Source organism: Schistocerca americana, chromosome 1, assembly GCF_021461395.2.
Source record: "Schistocerca americana isolate TAMUIC-IGC-003095 chromosome 1, iqSchAmer2.1, whole genome shotgun sequence".
NCBI classification, from domain to species: Eukaryota; Metazoa; Arthropoda; class Insecta; order Orthoptera; family Acrididae; genus Schistocerca; species Schistocerca americana.
In genome coordinates this window covers 586,131,170-586,151,691 of record NC_060119.1, presented here as the reverse complement: position 1 = coordinate 586,151,691, position 20,522 = coordinate 586,131,170, and the positions used below count along the sequence as shown (strand labels likewise).

The 20,522-nt window shown below is 43.1% G+C and overlaps 1 protein-coding gene across 2 annotated transcripts in view; it reads left to right on the top strand.

Moving 5' to 3' along the window:
- The window catches only part of LOC124549826 (odorant receptor coreceptor-like), a 136,419-nt gene extending 118,219 nt beyond the window's left edge, over positions 1–18,200 (top strand). Inside the window, exon 2 of one of the 2 annotated variants that reach the window (XR_006967716.1) lies at positions 18,118–18,188. Coding sequence is in view for 1 of the 2 variants with exons in the window: in XM_047125270.1 (XP_046981226.1) it covers positions 18,118–18,180 (63 nt within the window). In the remaining variant the exon portion in view is untranslated. Of the gene's footprint in view, positions 1–18,117 lie in introns of both variants that reach the window. The other variant, XM_047125270.1, reaches the window with a different exon arrangement.
- Positions 18,201–20,522: the final 2,322 nt, after the last annotated feature.

The following is a 20,522-nucleotide window of genomic DNA, read 5'->3' as shown; positions in this document are numbered from 1 at the left end:
TATTGTGAAAAGCAATGGTCCCATAACACTCCCCTGTGGCACGCCAGAGGTTACTTTAACGTCTGTAGACGTCTCTCCATTGATGACAACATGCTGTGTTCTGTTTGCTAAAAACTCTTCAATCCAGCCACACAGCTGGTCTGATATTCCGTAGGCTCTTACTTTGTTTATCAGGCGACAGTGCGGTCTGCACGTCCAGCACGAACGCTGGTCCAACTGAGGCGCCAGGTGGAAATGGCATGGCAAGCCGTTCCACAGGACTACATCCGGCATCTCTACGATCGTCTCCATGGGAGAATAGCAGCCTGCATTGCTGCGAAAGGTGGATATACACTGTACTAATGCCGACATTGTGCATGCTCTGTTGCCTGTGTCTATGTGCCTGTGGTTCTGTCAGCGTGATCATGTGATGTATCTGACCCCAGGAATGTGTCAATAAAGTTTCCCCTTCCTGGGACAATGAATTCACGGTGTTCTTATTTCAATTTCCAGGAGTGCATATAAATGATATGCCCTCCAGTATTATGGGTAAGTCTTAAATATTTCGTAGTAACGGATGTTCTGTGCAACATTGGCTCTGTTTCAAGTAGTGAAGTTCATGAAATAAGTTCATGGCTTGTAGAAAATAAATTAACGCTAAATCACAGGAAGACTCAGTTTTTACAGCTTCTAACACACAATTCAACAAAAGCCAACGTTTTAATTTCTAAGAATGGGCATACGATTAGTGAAAGTGAGCTATTCAGATTTGTAGGTCTTCAGATAGATGGTAAACTCTCATGGAAAGTGCACATTCAGGATCTTGTTCAGGAATTTAATGCTGCCATTTTTACAATTCGGACGGTAACTGATTTTCATTCGCTTATGTCATATGGTATTATGTTTTGCGGCAACTCTTCCCGTTTTAAAAGAATACTTTTTGGCACAGAAACGGGCAGTTAGGGCAATAAGTGGTGTAAGTTTGCGAACCCCTTGTCGACCCCTATTCATTAATCTGCATATTTTGATATTGTCCTCACAATACTGTCATTTCTTGTTAACAATATCAGCTTATTCCCAAGAATCAGTAGCTTTCACTCAGTTAATACTCGGCAGAAATCCGATCTGCATTTGGATCAACTTTCTTAACTCCTGTGCAGAAAGGTATGCAGTATACTTCTGTATCCATTTTCAATGAGCTAACACAAGAATTCAAAAACCTTGGCAGTAATCCACGCGCTTTCAAATCGAGACTCAAGAGTTTTCTCATGGGTCATTTCTTCTATGCTGTTGAGGAGTTCCTTGAAATATTAAGCTGATTCTTATGTTAAATTGTTGATAGCGTTTACTTAAACTTATGGCTTGACTTTTTTGGGTACATAAGCATTTTATTTTATCTTCTATTACTTTTATGTTGTAATTTCATGTACTGATACATTCCATGACCTGGGAAATTTGCTCCTCAATTTGGTTCTACGGAACTAGACACGAAAATAAAAAAAAGTAAAAGTCATTTTTAGCTAAAGAAGATTATTTTGCGATATGAAAGCGACTGTGCTGAAGGTCATAGCTGAGGAAATACGATCAGCTGACAGGAACTTGTATTGCAAGAACGACTGTCATTGACTGAACATAGCCCTTTGCATGTATCGTTTCAACAGAATGTAGTTATTATGTTATTCTCGGATGGCGCATCTCGTAGACATCGTTTTCCATCGAAGACATTATTATCATGTCATTATCAACGAGACGAGTCCCAGTCGTCCATCTAGATGCTCAGATAAACTATGAAGCTTTTGTCAATTGCAAATAGCTGTTCAGGCACACAAAAGAAATACACATACAATCCCTAAAGGCATGAGCATAGGAACAGCCAAACTGTTCCAGGTAGGGCATCTCATTGCCATCAGTGAAGAGTCACGCTCTGCTACCGCTACAGACAACGCAGTGGAGGAAGCCAATAGGAACTGGTCAAACTGAGGAACAAAATAGATGAGTGTTAGCCACTGAGCGCAAATTTTCAGATGCTTTCAAGCCAGGAGTGGGGAGACGCAGCCCACTGTTACAACCCCCGGAGCTAAGGGGTTGTAATACTCCAGAACGATCGAGAGGTATGTTTTGGGAGAGAGGGATGACTCATGCTGAAGTGTGCAGAGAAACACAGTTAAGACTGTCATTGACTTTATTATATCAAAGATACACAATGGGCCTTCTGCTGAACTCGGCAATGGCGCCACACACCATACGTGTATGGTTCAGCGACAATGCCAATGACAGAATCTGCAGCGTCAGTGCCCGGTCGCCCAGCCTTGCAGATGTAGCGCTCCTACTCACGCCATGGCTAAGTGGCCACTGTGTGCCTTACTGCACCCAGCATCTTGGAACTCAGCTTACTATTCCCTCAAGCGAAACTCATGGACCCCATGTAGAGCGCCGAAGGGAAACAGCCGATCGCCGTCATTGTAGTGAGCCTTAGCAGCTCGGACGACCTGACGAGGGCAGCTTGTTCAGTGACCGCAGACTGCTCTGCACCCTGGAGACCGTTAATTTGCACCCTGGTATAGGAGCGCTGTTGTACGAGTAACTGCAACATATAGGCTCTTCACAATACGTCTGTGCCATGTACTGCCCTGATTACTTCACATTTGTAAATAGTACCCCCCCCCCCTCCCGTCTATGCCTTCCCACCTGTGAATGGTGTCATAAACCTGCCTTGCAGAATTGTTTGCAGGGGAGGGGCAGCTACCCCCCCCCCCCCCTATAAGATATTCGCAGTTTTTTACTAGTTTACTGTTTTATTTAATAAGAAATGCTGCATGTTTTCTCGGATTGTACAAGTGCATTCTTGTATTTAAAATGTTTATTAAAAGCAGTTTTTCACTGATTTACTGTTTTATTTAATAAGAAGTGCTGTATGTTGTCTCGAGTCCTTGTTTCCTGAGACTAGTATGACATGCCCCCCCCCCCCCTACCCCCTAGTTCAGATCCTTCCTTCAGAACATGTGGCACTCTCTATGATTTGAAATTTATGCTTTTTGGACTATGTAATACTTCAGTCACCTTGGACTGTGTGATAGACAACCTGCACTGACACATTAAATGGACAGTGTGTCTTTACTATCTGGATGACTTTTTTTAAGACATTTGAGAAATATCTTAGTGGCTTGACAGGCATGCTGATATGTGTTTAGACTGCAGGCCGCCCCTTGAACCTGGAAAAGGCTTCATCATCGCCCAGGAAATAAAATCTTGGGGTACCTAATTAATAGTGGTGGAGTCCGTATAGGTCGAGAGAAATTACAGCAGTCATGATTCCCGGCTCCTCGACATTCGTAGTGTGAGAAGTTTGCTCGGTGACTTCTGTACTAAGGCACTTCCATGCAAGAAGTTATGGAGGAAGAAGATCAGTTTTCTGGAATGAGGTTCAAGGAAGATGTTTCTTGTCATTACGGAGGTGCCAATATTTTCTCCATTCCTAGCACTGTATGATTGAGATAGAACTTCAAACTGATAGTAGCAGATATGGGAGTAGTACGTTTTTAGTACAAACTCAGGAAGGCGCTGAGAAGGTGGTAGCTTATGCTTCCAGAGTCCTTTCCAAGTCTGGGGTGAAATACTCTATAACCGAGAAAGGGTGCCTTGCAGTTGCTAAGGCCACCAACAAATTCTGGCCATATTTATTTGGCAAACCATTCACTGCTGTGGTGGTCCATCATTCTCTGTGTAAACCGACTAGACTGAAGGATCCATCAAGTCGACAGGTGGGAAGAGCACTGAGGCTTCAGGACTACATTGTCAGGATGGTACACAAAAATGCACACAAACACAAGGATACGCATTTCAAAGTCCTTTGGCAGAACACAGCAGTGTTAACGAAATCTCAGTAATGGCTGTACTAAATGACGTTGCTGCTGAACAAAGGAAAGATCCATCAATTCTGGAACCTATAGAGGCCCTGAAGCATCAGGAACATACCAAAGGAGAAATCAAATAAAAAAGTGGGACACTGTAGAAGGGGAACTGTGATCTGATGGGGCAGAAAGTGTTGCGCATCAGCCTAACTCATATACGATCAACTATCTTGAAGTTTTCCACGACCCTCTGGCATCTGGTTACAAAATATTGGTAAAGACTGCATAATAGATCAGTCCATTCTCTGAATATCCTTTCATTCCCAGAGCTCTTCCAGCTTTGCTGTTACCTGTGGTCATGCATTTTCATCTATAAAAATGACATCAGGTCTGAATGAACCCTTCAACACGTGCACGTTGGAAAGTAGTACAGTGTCACAATAATGATGACTGGTGAGTGTACTTTGTTCAAAGATCTGCAATGGGACCAAGAGCAAGGGCCTTGACCAATGGCGATTGGAGTCACATGCTCTTCTCAGATGAGAGCAGATTCAGTCTGAATAATGATTATCGATGTTCCATCACGTGGCGACAGAAGGCTCAGGAACCTTACTGAACACAATCGTTTTGGTGGCCCAGGTACTATGTAGTGGGGAGTTATAATGTTGCACGGGCATACTGAACCCCAGGACAATGTATTCCTTCCCCATGTATGTTTCTTCAGGAGAACATTTGCGCCTGACTTCATTTATATGGATGACAGTGTGGAACCACATCAAACAGCGCAGATGGAGGAGCTCTTGGAATGAGAGGATATTCGGCAAACTAGCTTGCCTGTCCATTTCTCTGACCTAAATCCCATGTGGGATGCATTGAGGAGAAGTACTGCAGCATGTTTACATCCATCAACAACCATTCAGCAGCTGTCAACCACACTGGAATGTCCTAGCACAACTCGTCACCAATCTTGAGGTTATCGTGGGAGAATGTAGCACAGATACATTGCTATCCATGGTGATCATACACCCTTTTAAGAACCATGTCCCTCCATTTGTAATATCTAGGGAAACAACGCCAGTTGCGGTGACTTCAGTGTAATTATTGTCTTTGAATAAAAGTATAATATCCATTGGGTCACATTGCATATATTTTTCAGTTATCTTGTATACTATATTACAGCAGTTTTTTCTACATATGGCCCAAGTTTCAGCGAGCTATGTTACTTGGCAGTCGCACATCATGTGAAAGTTACTTTCATCCTTAACTTTTGCACACAAGTGTATAATAGTGTTTCACATTTTCAGTTCCTTCAGGACTCTGCATGCATGTTTTACATTGTCACTCAAGGAGAGTGAAATTAGACATCAGGATGACAGTGGATTTATCCATTTAACTTCTTTGTTCTGTACCTCAGCCGTAGTACATCAGGAACAGCTTGGTGGAGGCGCCCAGTGGCCTCCCTTGTGAAATAATAGACATCTGGCGTTGCTGTCAGTGCAAAGAGTGGGGCCAAGCAAGATGCCACTCAAATGCCGCTGTCAGCAATATCTACGTCTGTGACTGTGAAGACAGCACGCTGGTGCAGCTGACTATGGCCGTGGTCTCCTGAAGTGAGCGGGTGGCTCCCTGCTCTGGCGGCAGATCTCTCATGACTCAGGACAGATGCCCCGTCTCGTGGTCGAACTGCGAATCCTGTACTGCACTCCAGGATGTCGCTCCAAGTGTCACATGCTCATGGTGTAGAGTGTGATACTGAGATGACAATAATTTAGTACACGAAAATGACTGAGTACTTATAAACTCCAGACTATTTTCGTTTAGGGCTTAAGGCATGTACTCTAAACACTTCTGTGGTGGCAAGTGAGGAAAGGATTCCATTCTTCTGCCAGCGTATGTTGCTAGCGACTCTGTTGCAACTCATTTCCACTCTGGCATATTTTTTGACCAACTACGGTTGATATGCTACACACACATACATGTCCAAAGCAGCACTGCATTGTACTTCTTACAAACACAGGTACTGCAATATCATATTTATCCACCACTATACCGTTCGCCAGGTGCAAGTGTTTGGATTTGACGCCACTTCGGCTACTTGTGCGTCGATGGGGATGAAATGATGATGAGTAGGACAACACAACACCCAGTCCATGAGCGGAGGAAATCTCTGACCTAGCTGGTAATCGAACCCTGGCCCTTAGGATTGACATTCTGTCGCGCTGACCACTCAGCTACCAGGGGCGGACATTTATTCATCAATACCAGGCAAGTGACTTTCGATTAAATGTCTCCACTGTACAGTAATTATAATAAGTACATGTATACATATTAATGACACATGGACGATGACTTGTGGAAGTTTTCGTCTAGCTGTAAAACATGCATGAATAGCCGAAGCCGGCCGATGTGGCCGTGCGGTTCTAGGCGCTTCAGTCTGGAACCGCGCGACCACTACAGTCGCAGATTCCAATCCTGCCCCGGGCATGGATGTGTGTGATGTCCTTAGGTTAGTTAGGTTTAAGTAGTTCTTAGTTCTAGGGGACTGAAGACCTTAGATGTTAAGTCCCATAGTGCTCAGAGCCATTTTTTGAATAGCTGAAGTGGACAGTCTGTCTTCAGCAGTAGAGTGGCATGAACGTCCTGTTTACATCCCTCCTACGACAGCGTGCACTCGTTGTTATGATCTACATGAGTCTCCAAGCAACCTACTTCCTTTGACGCACCATGAAATTTTCACAACGAAAATCGACATTGAAGCTCAGTTCCAAAGGTACTGAAAATTGAATAGTTTTTATGGGATGACGTTCGTGTCGATTATCATGAGCTAGTAGGGATTCATCTCTCCACTGCTAGCAGCGTAGTCTACATGTAACTGATGGATGAAACAGACTGTGAAAGAATTCTCAAAAAGATGAGCGACCTTCAGTCCAGACATTTGGACACACATATTGGTTCCACAAAAGCAGAGCATGCAGGTCTGTCAGAGGACAGCCCTTGTGTTCGAGCTACCCTTTGAGGTGCCAGCACAGGTGGTGATTGCAGCGTTGAGACCTTTTGGCAATAGTATTAGCCATATGGCAGAAAAAGTAGGCACACTTTACCACATACCCAGATGCATACCAATGTTGCCAAACACCAGGAGTGTGCAGATCTTACTAAATATGTCCTGTCCTGGTTGAACATAGAGATATGCCATGCTTCGTAACGTATGATGATCAGTTGAACATATGTTCTGATTGCTGCCAAGAGGGCCATCTCAGATCAAACTGTATGCAAACTTGCATCACGCAACTGCTACTGGGTGAGGACAAGAAGTCACCCGATCTGACGGTGGTCTCATTGATGTATGTGGGGGCATTTCTATCTGTACTACGTGCTCATCAACTGTCGACAGAAGTATCGTCTCCAGTCGACCCTGAGGAGCCCTCGATGTGGTAGCAGGGCACTACAGACAGACATTCCACACTACATGAGCACCCCGTAGCACTGGTTCTTGCAACATGAAGGGGGAACTGATCCGGAGGAGAAGTTGGCTGGCACAGACTTGGTGGTAAGGACCATTCAATGAAACATCATCAATATGGGCTTTCAAGGCCTTGATGACTGAACGATACAGAGATCTACACTTTGCCTGGGCCCGTCAACACCACCATTGGACTGTAGATGCCTGTAAACATGTTGCCTGGTCACACAAGTCTCGTTTCAAATTATATTGAGCGGATGGACATGTACAGGTATAGAGACAACCTCATGAATTCATAGACCCTGCATGTCAGCAGGGGACTGTTGAAGCAGGTGGAGGTTATGTAATGTGCCGTGTGCAGCTGGAGTCATTTGGGACCCCTGATACATCCAGATACGACACTGATAGGTGACACATGCGTAAGCATCCTGTCTGATCACCTGCATCCATTCATGTCCATTGTGCATTCCGACGGTCGAGAGCAATTCCAGCAGGACAATGCGACACCCCTCACATCCAGAATTGGTACAGAGTGGTTCCAGGAACACTCTTCTGAGTTTAAACACTTCCGCTGGCCACCAAACTCCCCAGTAATGAACATTATTGAGCATATCTGTGATGCCTTGTAACGTATTTTTCACAAGAGATTTCCATCCCCTCGTACTCTTATGGATTTATGGACTACCCTACAGGATTCATGGCGTCAGTTTCATCCATCACTACTTCAGAAATCAGTCGAGTCCATGCGACGTCGTGTTGCGGCACTTCCACGTGCTCGCTAGGGTCCTACACGATAGTAGGCAGGTGTAACAGTTTCTTTGGCTCTCCAGAGTAGTCGTTGCTGATTTCAACTTACCCTCCGTTTGTTGCCAAAAATACATGTTTAAATCCAGAGGTACACGTGAAACATCATCCGAAATTGTGCTAAACACATTCTCTGAAAATTATTTCAGCAGTTAGAGAATGAGCCCACGCGAACGCTAAACGGTTCTGAAAATACACTCGACCTCTTAGCAACAAAAAATCCTTAGCTAATAACGAGCATCAAAATGGGTACAGGGATTAGTGAACACAGGGTTGTTGTAGTGAGACTCAATATTGTAACCCCAAAATCCTTCAGAAGTAAACGAAAAATATACCTGAAACTTCTTGGCAGATTAAAACTGTGTGCCGGTCCGAGACTCGAACTCGCGACCTTTGCCATTCGCGGCAAGTGCTCTCCCAACTGAGCTACCCAAGCACGGCTCACGCCCCCTCCTCACACCTTTACTTCTGCCAGTGCCTCGCCTCCTACCTCGTTTGGAAGGTAGGAGACGAGGTACTGGCAGAAGTAAAGGTGTGAGGAGGGGGCGTGAGTCGTGCTTGGGTAGCTCAGTTGGTAGAGCACTTGCCCGCGAATGGCAAAGGTCCCGAGTTCGAATCTCGGTCCGGCACACAGTTTTAATCTGCCAGGAAGTTTCGTATCAGCGCACACTCCTCTACAGAGTGAAAATCTCATTCTGAAAAATATACCTGTTCCAACCAGCAGATAAAAATTCTCGTGACGCCTTCCTGAGAGAAAATCTCCACTTCTTCCAAATTAATAATGTAAGTCTAGACAAGATTTGGCTTGAATTAAAGGAAATAGCATCGACAGCAAATGAGAGATTTTAACCAAATAAATCAACAAAGCTACAGAGCTTATCCTCCTTGGTACACAAAACGGGTTAGAACATTGTTGCAGAAACAACAAAGAGAGAATGCCAAATTTAAGCAGTCTTTTACAAAAGCTCGAAAATTAGCACGGACTTCAATGTGAGATGTTTATAATACGAGGGTCGTTCGATTAGTAATGCTACACTTTTTTTATCAGAACATTTTGTTGTTACGAGTCAGAATTTGGTGGCGATATACATCAATATATCTTGTCCATCTCCTATTTACTACGTAGTTTCCGTCAGGTTCTATGGCTGTACACCAACGTTATGGAAGAGCATGTATTCCGTGCTGGTAAAAGTTCTTGTTCTGTAGGCATAGCCATGGTATCACTGCATGACTGACACTGTTATCAGTTTCAAAGTGTGTTACCTGTACAGAATCTTTAAGCGGTCCAAAGAGATGGAAGTCTGAGGATGCCAGATCTGGACTCTTAGGGTGGATGAGGCAATAATGTCCAGCCCAATTTCGCAATGTGTTCCTGGATTCTCAGACTTGTGTGGGGAAGTGTATTATCGTGTTGCAGCAGTATTTCTACTGGATTCTTGTCCGATCGAACACGTCGGAAATGGTTCTTGGTTCAAATGGCTCTGAGCACTATGGGACTTAACTTCTGAGGTCATCAGTCCGCTAGAACTTAGAACTACTTAAACCTAACTAACCTAAGGACATCACACACATCCAAGCCCAAGGCAGGATTCGAACCTGCGACCGTAGCGGTCGCGCGGTTCCAGACTGTAGCGCCTAGAACCGCTCGGCCACTCCGGCCGGCGAAATGGTTCTTGACTTTATTCCGAGTCTTCACATATGCCTCTGAATCGATGGTCGACTCTCTTGGCATCACATCCACAAGAATGACGCCATCACAATCCCAGGAGATTGTCACCATGACTTTCCTGGCAGAGGGGGTTGTCTTGAATTTCTCGTTTTATGGTGAATGAGGGCGATGCCAAGACTACCTTCTTGTTTCTGGCCGAAGTGGTGCACCCAGATTTCAACCCCTGCAACGATCCATGACAGAAAGGCCTCTATGTCAGTCTCAAAATGCTCCAACAATTCAGATGAAGTGGCCTTTCTTTGAATCTTGTAGTCCATTGTGAGCATTCGTGGAACACATCGTGAGCACCTCTTTGAATATCCGAGAGTCTCGACCATTGCAGACGCACTTCCAATGCTGACCGACTACTGCAGAACTAATTGTCGAGTTGTGATGCGCCGGTCGACAAGAATAACGGCATCCACGCGATTCAGCATGTCTGGAGCATTGGCCGTGACAGGACGTGGCTGATCATGGAGCTCTGTTTCTGCATTTCTTAAGGTTGTAACTTTCCTTACCCCTCGCCCAACTGTACTCCTATCAACTGCAGCATCGCCATACACTACACACTAACATTTATTGATGTTCACCACTGTTTCTTTTTCTGCACACAAGAATTCAATAACAGCGTACTGCTTGTAGCGTGGGTCGTACATAGAAGCCATTTTGACGTTGTACTACGGCTCTGCCTTTTGCCAGAATGTGGGGCATTACTTACTGAACGACTCTTATAGTTTCCACAACGAAACTTTGTCTCGAAACCCGACAGAAAATCGAAACAGATTGTGGTGGTACATAAAGTACGTTAGTGGTAAGACACAATCGATGACTTCTCTGTGTGACAGCAATGGAAATACCATCGACGACAGCAGAATTACTAAACACAGCCTTCCGAAATTCCTCCACCAAAGAAGAAGAAGAAGTAAATATTCCAGAATTCGAATCCTGAACAGCTCTCAACATATGTAACTTGGAAGTAGATAACCTCGGAGTCGTAATTGAGTACATAGAGAAAGTTCAAAGAAGAGCAGCACGTTTGGTATAGGCGAGAGTGTGTCACGGACATGATACACGATTTGTGCGTTTTTCGTTGTGGCAGAATCTCCTCACGAAATTTCAATCACCAACTTTCTCCTCCAAATGCGAAAATATTTTGTTTAGGTCTACTCCAATCTACAGAGGGATGAAAGATCATCAAATAAAATAAGGGAAATCAGAGCTCACACAGAAAGATATAGGTGTTCGTTTTTTCCGCGAGCTGTTCGAGATTGTAATAATAGAGAATTATTGTGAAGGTGGTTTGATGAAGCCTCTGCCAGGCACTTAAGTTTGATTTGCAGAGTATTCATGTAGATGTAGATGAAGATTTTTCATTACATGTTGCACTTGGCAGATCTCGGCTTCGCACTTTTACAGGAAGTGGACCTTGACAAATTCCCATCTCTTTATAGATATGACATATACCAGGTGCCATGCAAGGACAACTCTGGTGATACGGTCATTCTTGTGAAGGAAGGCATCATGATTGATGATGTGACCTACCTTACATCAACACCAATTTGCTAACACATATTGTGGCAGCAAAATCGTGAATCTGTGTGTCCCCTCTGGTATGGAGAAGAAGAGAGACCATTTGAGGTTTTATGCAGAGGTGGTCGCACCTTCATTCGAGTGATGCTATGATCATACCATCCTCGGGGGTGACATAAATTGTGTCCTGTCAACACAGGATAAAATGTCTCATTGTAGCATGTACCTGGAACAGCAATTGCTGGTACAAGACCTTACCTGGTGGAGTACTCACAGTGCCTGACAGGGATACACATACACTGCTGGACATTCGTTGAGTTGCCTTGACCAGCACTGTGTATCCCAGGGACTCACAGTGGAGATGCTTCATGCTGAGACATGGCTGATGGCGTTCATTGATCATGGTCCCTACATCTCTACCGTCTCCCTCCCAAGACAGAGAATGTGGCAGAGCAGGAGCTCGTGGAAGACAAATGTCATTCTCCTCAAGGTCTGGAGTGCTAGCAGAAAAAAGTGTAAGAGGCAGCATCCTATGTATCCTTCCATGATTTGATGGTGGCTCGATTTTGCAAAAACTGATCTGTGGAGTGCAATGATGCACTGCAGTCTAGAGGCAATATGTTGGCAATGAAACACCACAGAATACCATTTTATGCTCCTGCAGTAGATATCTGCACAGCCACCATTGACAGGATGGCAGGCTGGTATCTGGCAACTGCAAATGAAGATCACTGCACTTACACAATTCCTTCTCAAAGGCACACTTGTACACACACACAGTCAGGATTAGATCGAGGAGAGAACTGCTAGCTATGCATCACATTATTCATCAGTGTCGCAGATTCAAAGAGCTTGCAGTATGTGCCAGATGGCCAGTCCTGATAAGCTGAAAGGATATCACCAACGCTTTCTTGGATCATTGCTGACGATTCTATGCTGCAGAAGATCATGACACTCTGGAGGTGGATGAAGTCCTCCACTCACTGTCTTGGACCCTCAATGGAGATGTGATGGCGACCCTCATGAACCCCATAATGATGGAGTAGTCACTGACACACTCCTCAAAGGGGTGACCAAATAGTCACCAGGCCCACATGGTCTCCTGATACAGTTTTATCATAAGCTCCGAGATGTTATTGTGGCCCAATTGGTTGCAATTTACCAAGAAATGATGTTCCCTGCAGTGCAGATGGTACCTGCCTTTGTCGATGGCATACTTATATCAGTTCCCAAGCCATCTGCTGGAAGAGGAGTTGACACTTACCAGCCTATTAAGCTTGTTTCAAGATCTTTATGAGGATTTTGGCTGCTGCATTTGGAGTGTCCTACCCCAAGTCGTCTCTATGGACCAGACATGTGTTGCTGGTAACAGCAACATCCAGATGGCGCTCAGTGATTACAGTGATGTCATCTCACTGGGGGAGACATATCATTACATGAGCCCTTGGTGCTAGTGGCCTTTGGCCATGCTTTTGATAAGGTACACCACGACTATCTTGAGAAGATACTGCAGTGGCTGGCCCTCCCCCATCCCTTCATTAACACCATCATGTGCCTTCTGCATGGCTTGACTTAACATATTACCATCAATTTTGTACAGCAGGCAACTCACTATCACCCACTCTGTGAGACAAGGTTCCTCCTTGTCAGCAGCTATGTACATCATGCCGTGGAGCCACTGTCACATGGATTTGGTGCTGGCAGCATGGACTTAACACTGAAAGATCATAGCTTTTTCTGCCAAATTTTTATGGACGATCAGGTGTTTTTATTGCATACACCAGACAAAGCCCAAAGATCACTGGACTGGACTGCCTGATACAGTGCCACCGCTGGAAGCCACATGAACTTGGAGAAGTCTGGGCTGATGGTCTTCAGCGGCGGCCTCCCAGAAGGGAGCTTGGCCTCATACCCAGTTCAGGGTATTGATTAAATGTTTTGGGGTTATCTTTATATGTGACAGTCAATGAATAGCAAATCTTGCTCATCCTCTTCAACAGTGCTTAAGTACAGATGTCCACAGCAACTTGCTGTAGCCTTTGAACATCATCTAGTGGGTGTCTTGTTTCAATGTCTGTCTGGTGTCCAGGATACAGAATCTGGCTGTGTTCCTCCCAGTACCAATGACAACAGCATGCAGTCTACATAAGGTCTTTGATTACTTTGCCAGCGACAGAATGATCATCAAAGTGCAATGCAATGTGCTCTCCCTCTCTACCACAGAGAGTGGTCTTGGAATGGTCAACCTGTAGGTTAGAGCAGCTGCTTTGTATGTCACCATGACGATGAGGATGTGGACCACTACCAGAGCAGCTTCAAGGGAATTCTGATTGAAGAACTAGCCCCATCTTTTCCAGTGGCATATATTTCCCTGACACTATCTAATGTTAAGGATTTTTTTATGGGCTTTGGTTATGTCAATGCTGACCTGCTGAGGCAGTGGCCATGAAGTGCCTGTGACGTTTATTGTCAGATGCTGCAAGGCCATCCCCAGAATCCAATCAATAGTTATCTTCTCTTGTTTACATGGCCAGTGGTCTTATGTTCAGTGCATGGCACTCTCCCTGATTCAGGTGCCAGAGTAGCCTGGTATTTGGAGATCAATCATAAATATACAAATCGCCAGAGACTCCATTCTATATGTATTGCAGACACTCCAGTGCCATATACCTGATATGGATGAACACTGTTTGGAGTGTGGGACTGCTGTGGAGATGTGGTGATTGATAAAACCATGTTGACCCTTATTCAGTGTATGTTCCTAGCTGCAGTGATTCCCTTCTCCCTTCTTGTCCTGGATATGAAGTTTTATCCACATTCAAAGATGCATGCAGTGACATGCATGAAGGGTTTAACCATATTATATCTTTACCACGATGGTGACCAGCACTATCTTGATTTTTGGACCTTCTTGTTGGAAAGATTCACTCATCTCCAACACCACCAGTGATAGTGCCAATATTTTGTAAATTATGTGGGTAGTGTTTTCTTGAACCTTCCCCACAATTGGGTTGTGCTGGGTATGAGAAGTTAACCTTATGCACATGTCATTTTACGGACTGGAACATGTGAGGGAACTATATGGACCTTGTATTTGTAAAGACATGTCTGGCCCCAGTGGTGTGTTAGAAGGATCTGCAGATGTCTTGTCTGTAGTAGCTGTAGTTTTGTCACTAGAAGCCATAGGTGTAGTGTATAATGTAGGTTCCACTGGAAAAGGTGGCCTTTCTGTTGTTTGCTTTAATGTCTTGTTTTGCTGTCTAGATAATTTCTTTACCCATAGAAGGGCAATTGTATCAATAATGACAGTTTGCTTAACCTGCCTATCTCTTTCATAAATAAAAATAAAAAAATGTAATTGGAGCAGGTGGTTCAGGGATGGGAAGGTGGAGGCAACATGCCAAGCCCCTGAGTTTTGACCCCTGCACCCTGTCTCCACCGGCCTGAAGCTCAGTGCCCTAATTCCTTAGTGCAATTTCCAAAATGGGTAGCTAAGACAACTGCTCTCGTTAAGTGGGAGATACCACTTAAAAAATAGTTAAGGTGACCATTCATGGCAAGTAGGAAATATGGCTTTAAGTCCAGTCTGTCACAAATTTTCAATGTCATAATTCCATTATACATTTGGAGGTTGCCCATATTCACAACTGTGAATAGATTTCCTGTATTTCACAATTGCTGTACTTGCACAGTGCCTTTTCCTTCAGGATTCTGTCAGGAGGAACACCGAATTTTAAAAACACAGGTACTTCAGTACCATTTGATTAGTGAGTTTGCAAGTATCAAAATATATGACATAAATGGCTGCAACTTTTATCTGCACCGACTTAGAAGGATAATTTTTTTTGCTCTGCCAAGAGACTGTAGACCTTAGTATGTAACATAACTTCGAACTTCATTCTTCTGCCTTTGTGAGAAAGTGAGTGTTAACAGATGGACAGACAGACAGTTAGACTACAAAGCAATCCTATGAGTGTACCATGTTCAAAGATTTGAAGATCAGTACACCCATGCAACGTAATGCCCCCACACTGTAACACCTGGACCACCAGAATGATCATGTTCAACAATGTCCCTTTGTGGATTACATATTATCCCCTCTTGCCATATGAGGATATGTCCAGAATCATTACTCAGACTGAAACTGCTCTTATCTGAGAAGAGCACATGACCCCACTTCTCATTGGTCCAGTCCTTATGCTCTTGTCACCAATGCAAACGGTGCTTGTGACGTGAGGGTGTCAATGGAACACAAAGTACTGGTTGTCAGGCAAAGTGACCACCCCCACACAGTCACCATGCCACTCTGGAGGGTGAGATTGCTTGCCTTGTAGTACAATTAAATGTGGCCACAATTGCACCAGCTGTTTGACATGCGTCTCTTCTTGCCTGGTGCACAATGCAGTGGTCATCTGCTACTGTAGCTGACCATGGTTGACCACCTCCTCTCATTTGGGCTGGAGAGCTTGTTTGTCAAAACACTTCCCATATACATGAGACAATGCTGTGTGCAATGCCATACTCCTGGGCTACATTCAGCTCACATTATTTGTCTTCCAGTTTCCTGATAATTCTTCCCCATGTGTGGTTATCCACAGGTTGTCTCCAAGCCATGTTGTAGTGATAAACGCCACAACAGTCCATTGTAGCTTTTGCTTATTTCACACACCATCTTTTCCTGTTTCTTGAACTGCCTCATGTTGTGGGACTAACTCCATTGGGTGCTATAGGCATGATGACTTTGCATTGTCTGACGTCCAACTTTCTGTGCATGATTCAGAGACCTCTGACACCATGTTCTTGCACTTTCATTTAGTTCCACCAAATAGTTAACATGGTGTGTTACTTAATTTATCTCATGCTTAAGTTTTGCAGAGCAGCATATTATTAAACAAAGGTCTCAATTTGAGGAAGAAATTTCTGAGAGTGTATGCTAGAAAACAGCATTGTTTCAAAGTGAACCATGGACTGTGGGAAAATTGAAGATAAAAGAACCAAAGCTTTTGAGATGTGGTGTTACAGAAGGATGCTGAAATTTTTTGTGGACTGATAAGATATGAAATGAGGAGGCCCTTTGTAGAATCAGTTATATTGTATCACAGATTATTGTAGACAGAGCCCTTGTATAGAGAGATAAGAATGTGAAGGAAATTGGGTCTGTCCTTGCTCAAGACTGTGTCCCATTATTCTTACAAAATGATTCAGCAAAACCACAAGCAATTTAGGACAAGCTGACCAACCAGCAGACACCAAAATTCAGTCAGATTGCTTAAAAATTTAAAAACGTCAGCAAGAAATTATAAATTTCCACTGCTAACATGGCAGTGTACTGAAATGTAATCAATGTCATTGAGGAACCACCAAACACATCATGAACATAGCCTCATTAATGTCTTCCATTCCATCATTGAAATTTGGTAACAGGGTCATGCCTTTTGTAATTCCTGCTGCTGAAAGACTGAATACAGTTACTCTTATTACAAACAAATGTACTCACTATGCTTAGTATCTAAGAGATGATGTGACACAAGCTGAGAGCCTGTGATGGAACTTTTTTTTTAGGTAGGGATATGATAGGAGCTATGTATTTCCATGAACGTAAGCAAAAAATACTACCAACAAATGCTCACTTCCTTGATGTTTTTGTAACAACTTTTTTTATTTTATCTATGATATCTAGTTTTGGGTTTCTTAGGCCTTCAGCAGCTTCCAGCAACTGAAAAAATAATTTGGGAAAGACAGAGATATCCTGTAATACTGAAGCTATATTTGGGATTATTAAGCTGATGTTAAATACAAATTTTATAGGAATAGAAATTTTTTGCAGCTCATAAAGTGACTGTAATGTTGTAATTATCCAGTTTCCTAATGAAGCAGATATTGGCTTGCTTATTTAAAAAAAAAGTAAGTGTTCTGAGTGATATACTTATTGATTTCTAATATTTTCAGTAGTGTCATCTTTCCATTGAAGGAAAGTCTTGAAATAATATTTCAAGTTGCTGAGATATCATCAAGTGAAACTCAATTTGTGCACAACAATTAATTTGAAGTTTTATCTTCCTCAAAGTATGTTAATAAAGAGTGCATTGTAAAATTCTAAAAATTAAGTTACCCTCATTTCCTTAAAAAAATTCTTTAAACATTTATTTGTCATTGAACTTAATTTACTGTGTACTTATAATATATTACTGTGAAATTAGTGACTAAATTTAGTTATTATTACAAAGAATAATTACAAAATGCAACAAACATATATTTAAACCTACATAGCTTGTTGTTTTCAAAGCTTTTGAAACCTCACTGCATGTTTGCTGTAGCTGCTTATTTTATATTCCACACTCATCATTCCATTAATCAGTTGGTACCTCATGTTCCGCTTGAGTTACCCAGTTACATACAGGAACTTCATACTTCCAATTGGACATTTTCAATATGTATAACAGAACAGTTAAGAAAGAACAGATTCAGAAGCATAATTTCAGTACATTTTTTGGGTATGGATGCAGATGTGGTGGGTCTCAGTTACCCTCATTCATAACCCTCTCTTACAATATGTCTTATGTAAAGTAACCTGTACTATACTGCACAGTTCTTGCTGTTGATTCATTCATAGAGCATGGGGCTCATGAATGCAATAGCAGTATCTGTATGTGCCTGCACTTGCAGATTTAAACGATATTATAGTTACATTAACAGTGTTACTGTCACTAAAATGAAATATATTTACCAAATGTTAAAATCTAATTGTATAAGAAAGAATGATATAATTTCTTTATTTTCAGATTCTTAATAGCTCATACACTCTTATCAATCTTCTGTATCAGTTCCAAGGACCAAAAGACTGAACTTCCAGAGAAGACCACATATCTATATCTTACCAGATATAGACTGGGACACTCAGATGTTTAGGACGGGTGGTAGGGACAGAGCATCGAGTGACATTATACTGAATGCACTATCCGAAAATTACCTCGAGCAATTAAACAGAGAACCGACTCGTGGAGATAACATCTTGGACCTACTGATAACAAACAGACCCGAACTTTTCGATTCTGTATGTACAGAACAGGGAATCAGTGATCATAAGGCCGTTGCAGCATCCCTGAATATGGAAGTTAATAGGAATATAAAAAAAGGGAGGAAGGTTTATCTGTTTAGCAAGAGTAATAGAAGGCAGATTTCAGACTACCTAACAGATCAAAACGAAAATTTCTGTTCCGACACTGACATTGTTGAGTGTTTATGGAAAAAGTTCAAGGCAATCATAAAATGCGTTTTAGACAGGTACATGCCGAGTAAAACTGTGAGGGACGGAAAAAACCCACCGTGGTACAACAACAAAGTTAGGAAACTACTGCGAAAGCAAAGAGAGCTCCACTCCAAGTTTAAACGCAGCCAAAACCTCTCAGACAAACAGAAGCTAAAAGATGTCAAAGTTAGCGTAAGGAGGGCTATGCTTGAAGCGTTCAGTGAATTCGAAAGTAAAATTCTATGTACCGACTTGACAGAAAATCCTAGGAAGTTCTGGTCTTACGTTAAATCAGTAAGTGGCTCGAAACAGCATATCCAGACACTACGGGATGATGATGGCATTGAAACAGAGGATGACACGCGTAAAGCTGAAATACTAAACACCTTTTTCCAAAGCTGTTTCACAGAGGAAGACCGCACTGCAGTTCCTTCTCTAAATCCTCGCACAAACGAAAAAATGGCTGACATCAAAATAAGTGTCCAAGGAATAGAAAAGCAACTGGAATCACTCAATAGAGGAAAGTCCACTGGACCTGACAGGATACCAATTCGATTCTACACAGAGTACGCGAAAGAACTTGCCCCCCTTCTAACAGCCATGTACCGCAAGTCTCTAGAGGAACGGAGGGTTCCAAATGATTGGAAAAGAGCACAGATAGTCCCAGTCTTCAAGAAGGGTCGTCGAGCAGATGCGCAAAACTATAGACCTATATCTCTGACGTCGATCTGTTGTAGAATTTTAGAACATGTTTTTTGCTCGAGTATCATGTCGTTTTTGGAAACCCAGAATCTACTATGTAGGAATCAACATGGATTCCGGAAACAGCGATCGTGTGAGACCCAACTCGCTTTATTTATTTGTTCATGAGACCCAGAAAATATTAGATACAGGCTCCCAGGTAGATGCTATTTTTCTTGACTTCCGGAAGGCGTTCGATACAGTTCCGCACTGTCGCCTGATAAACAAAGTAAGAGCCTGCGGAATATCAGACCAGCTGTGTGGCTGGATTGAAGAGTTTTTAGCAAACAGAACACAGCATGTTGTTATCAATGGAGAGACGTCTACAGACGTTAAAGTAACCTCTGGCGTGCCACAGGGGAGTGTTATGGGACCATTGCTTTTCACAATATATATAAATGACCTAGTAGATAGTGTCGGAAGTTCCATCGGCTTTTCGCGGATGATGCTGTAGTATACAGAGAAGTTGCAGCATTAGAAAATTGTAGCGAAATGCAGGAAGACCTGCAGCGGATAGGCACTTGGTGCAGGGAGTGGCACCTGACCCTTAACATAGACAAATGTAATGTATTGCGAATACATAGAAAGAAGGATCCTTTATTGTATGATTATATGATAGCGGAACAAACACTGGTAGCAGTTACTTCTGTAAAATATCTGGGAGTATGCGTGCGGAACGATTTGAAGTGGAATGATCATATAAAATTAATTGTTGGTAAGGCGGGTACCAGGTTGAGATTCATTGGGAGAGTGCTTAGAAAATGTAGTCCATCAACAAAGGAGTTGGCTTACAAAACACTCGTTCGACCTATACTTGAGTATTGCTCATCAGTGTGGGATCCGTACCAGATCGGTCTGACGGAGGAGATATAGAAGATCCAAAGAAGAGCGGCGCGTTTCGTCACAGGGTTATTTGGTAACCGTGATAGCGTTATGGAGATGTTTAATAAACTCAAGTGGCAGACTCTGCAAGAGAGGCGCTCTGCATCGCGGTGTAGCTTGCTCGCCAGGTTTCGAGAGGGTGCGTTTCTGGATGAGGTATCGAATATATTACTTCCCCCTACTTATACCTCCCGAGGAGATCACGAATGTAAAATTAGAGAGATTAGAGCACGTACGGAGGCTTTCAGACAGTCGTTCTTCCCGCGAACCATACGCGACTGGAACAGGAAAGGGAGGTAATGACAGTGGCACGTA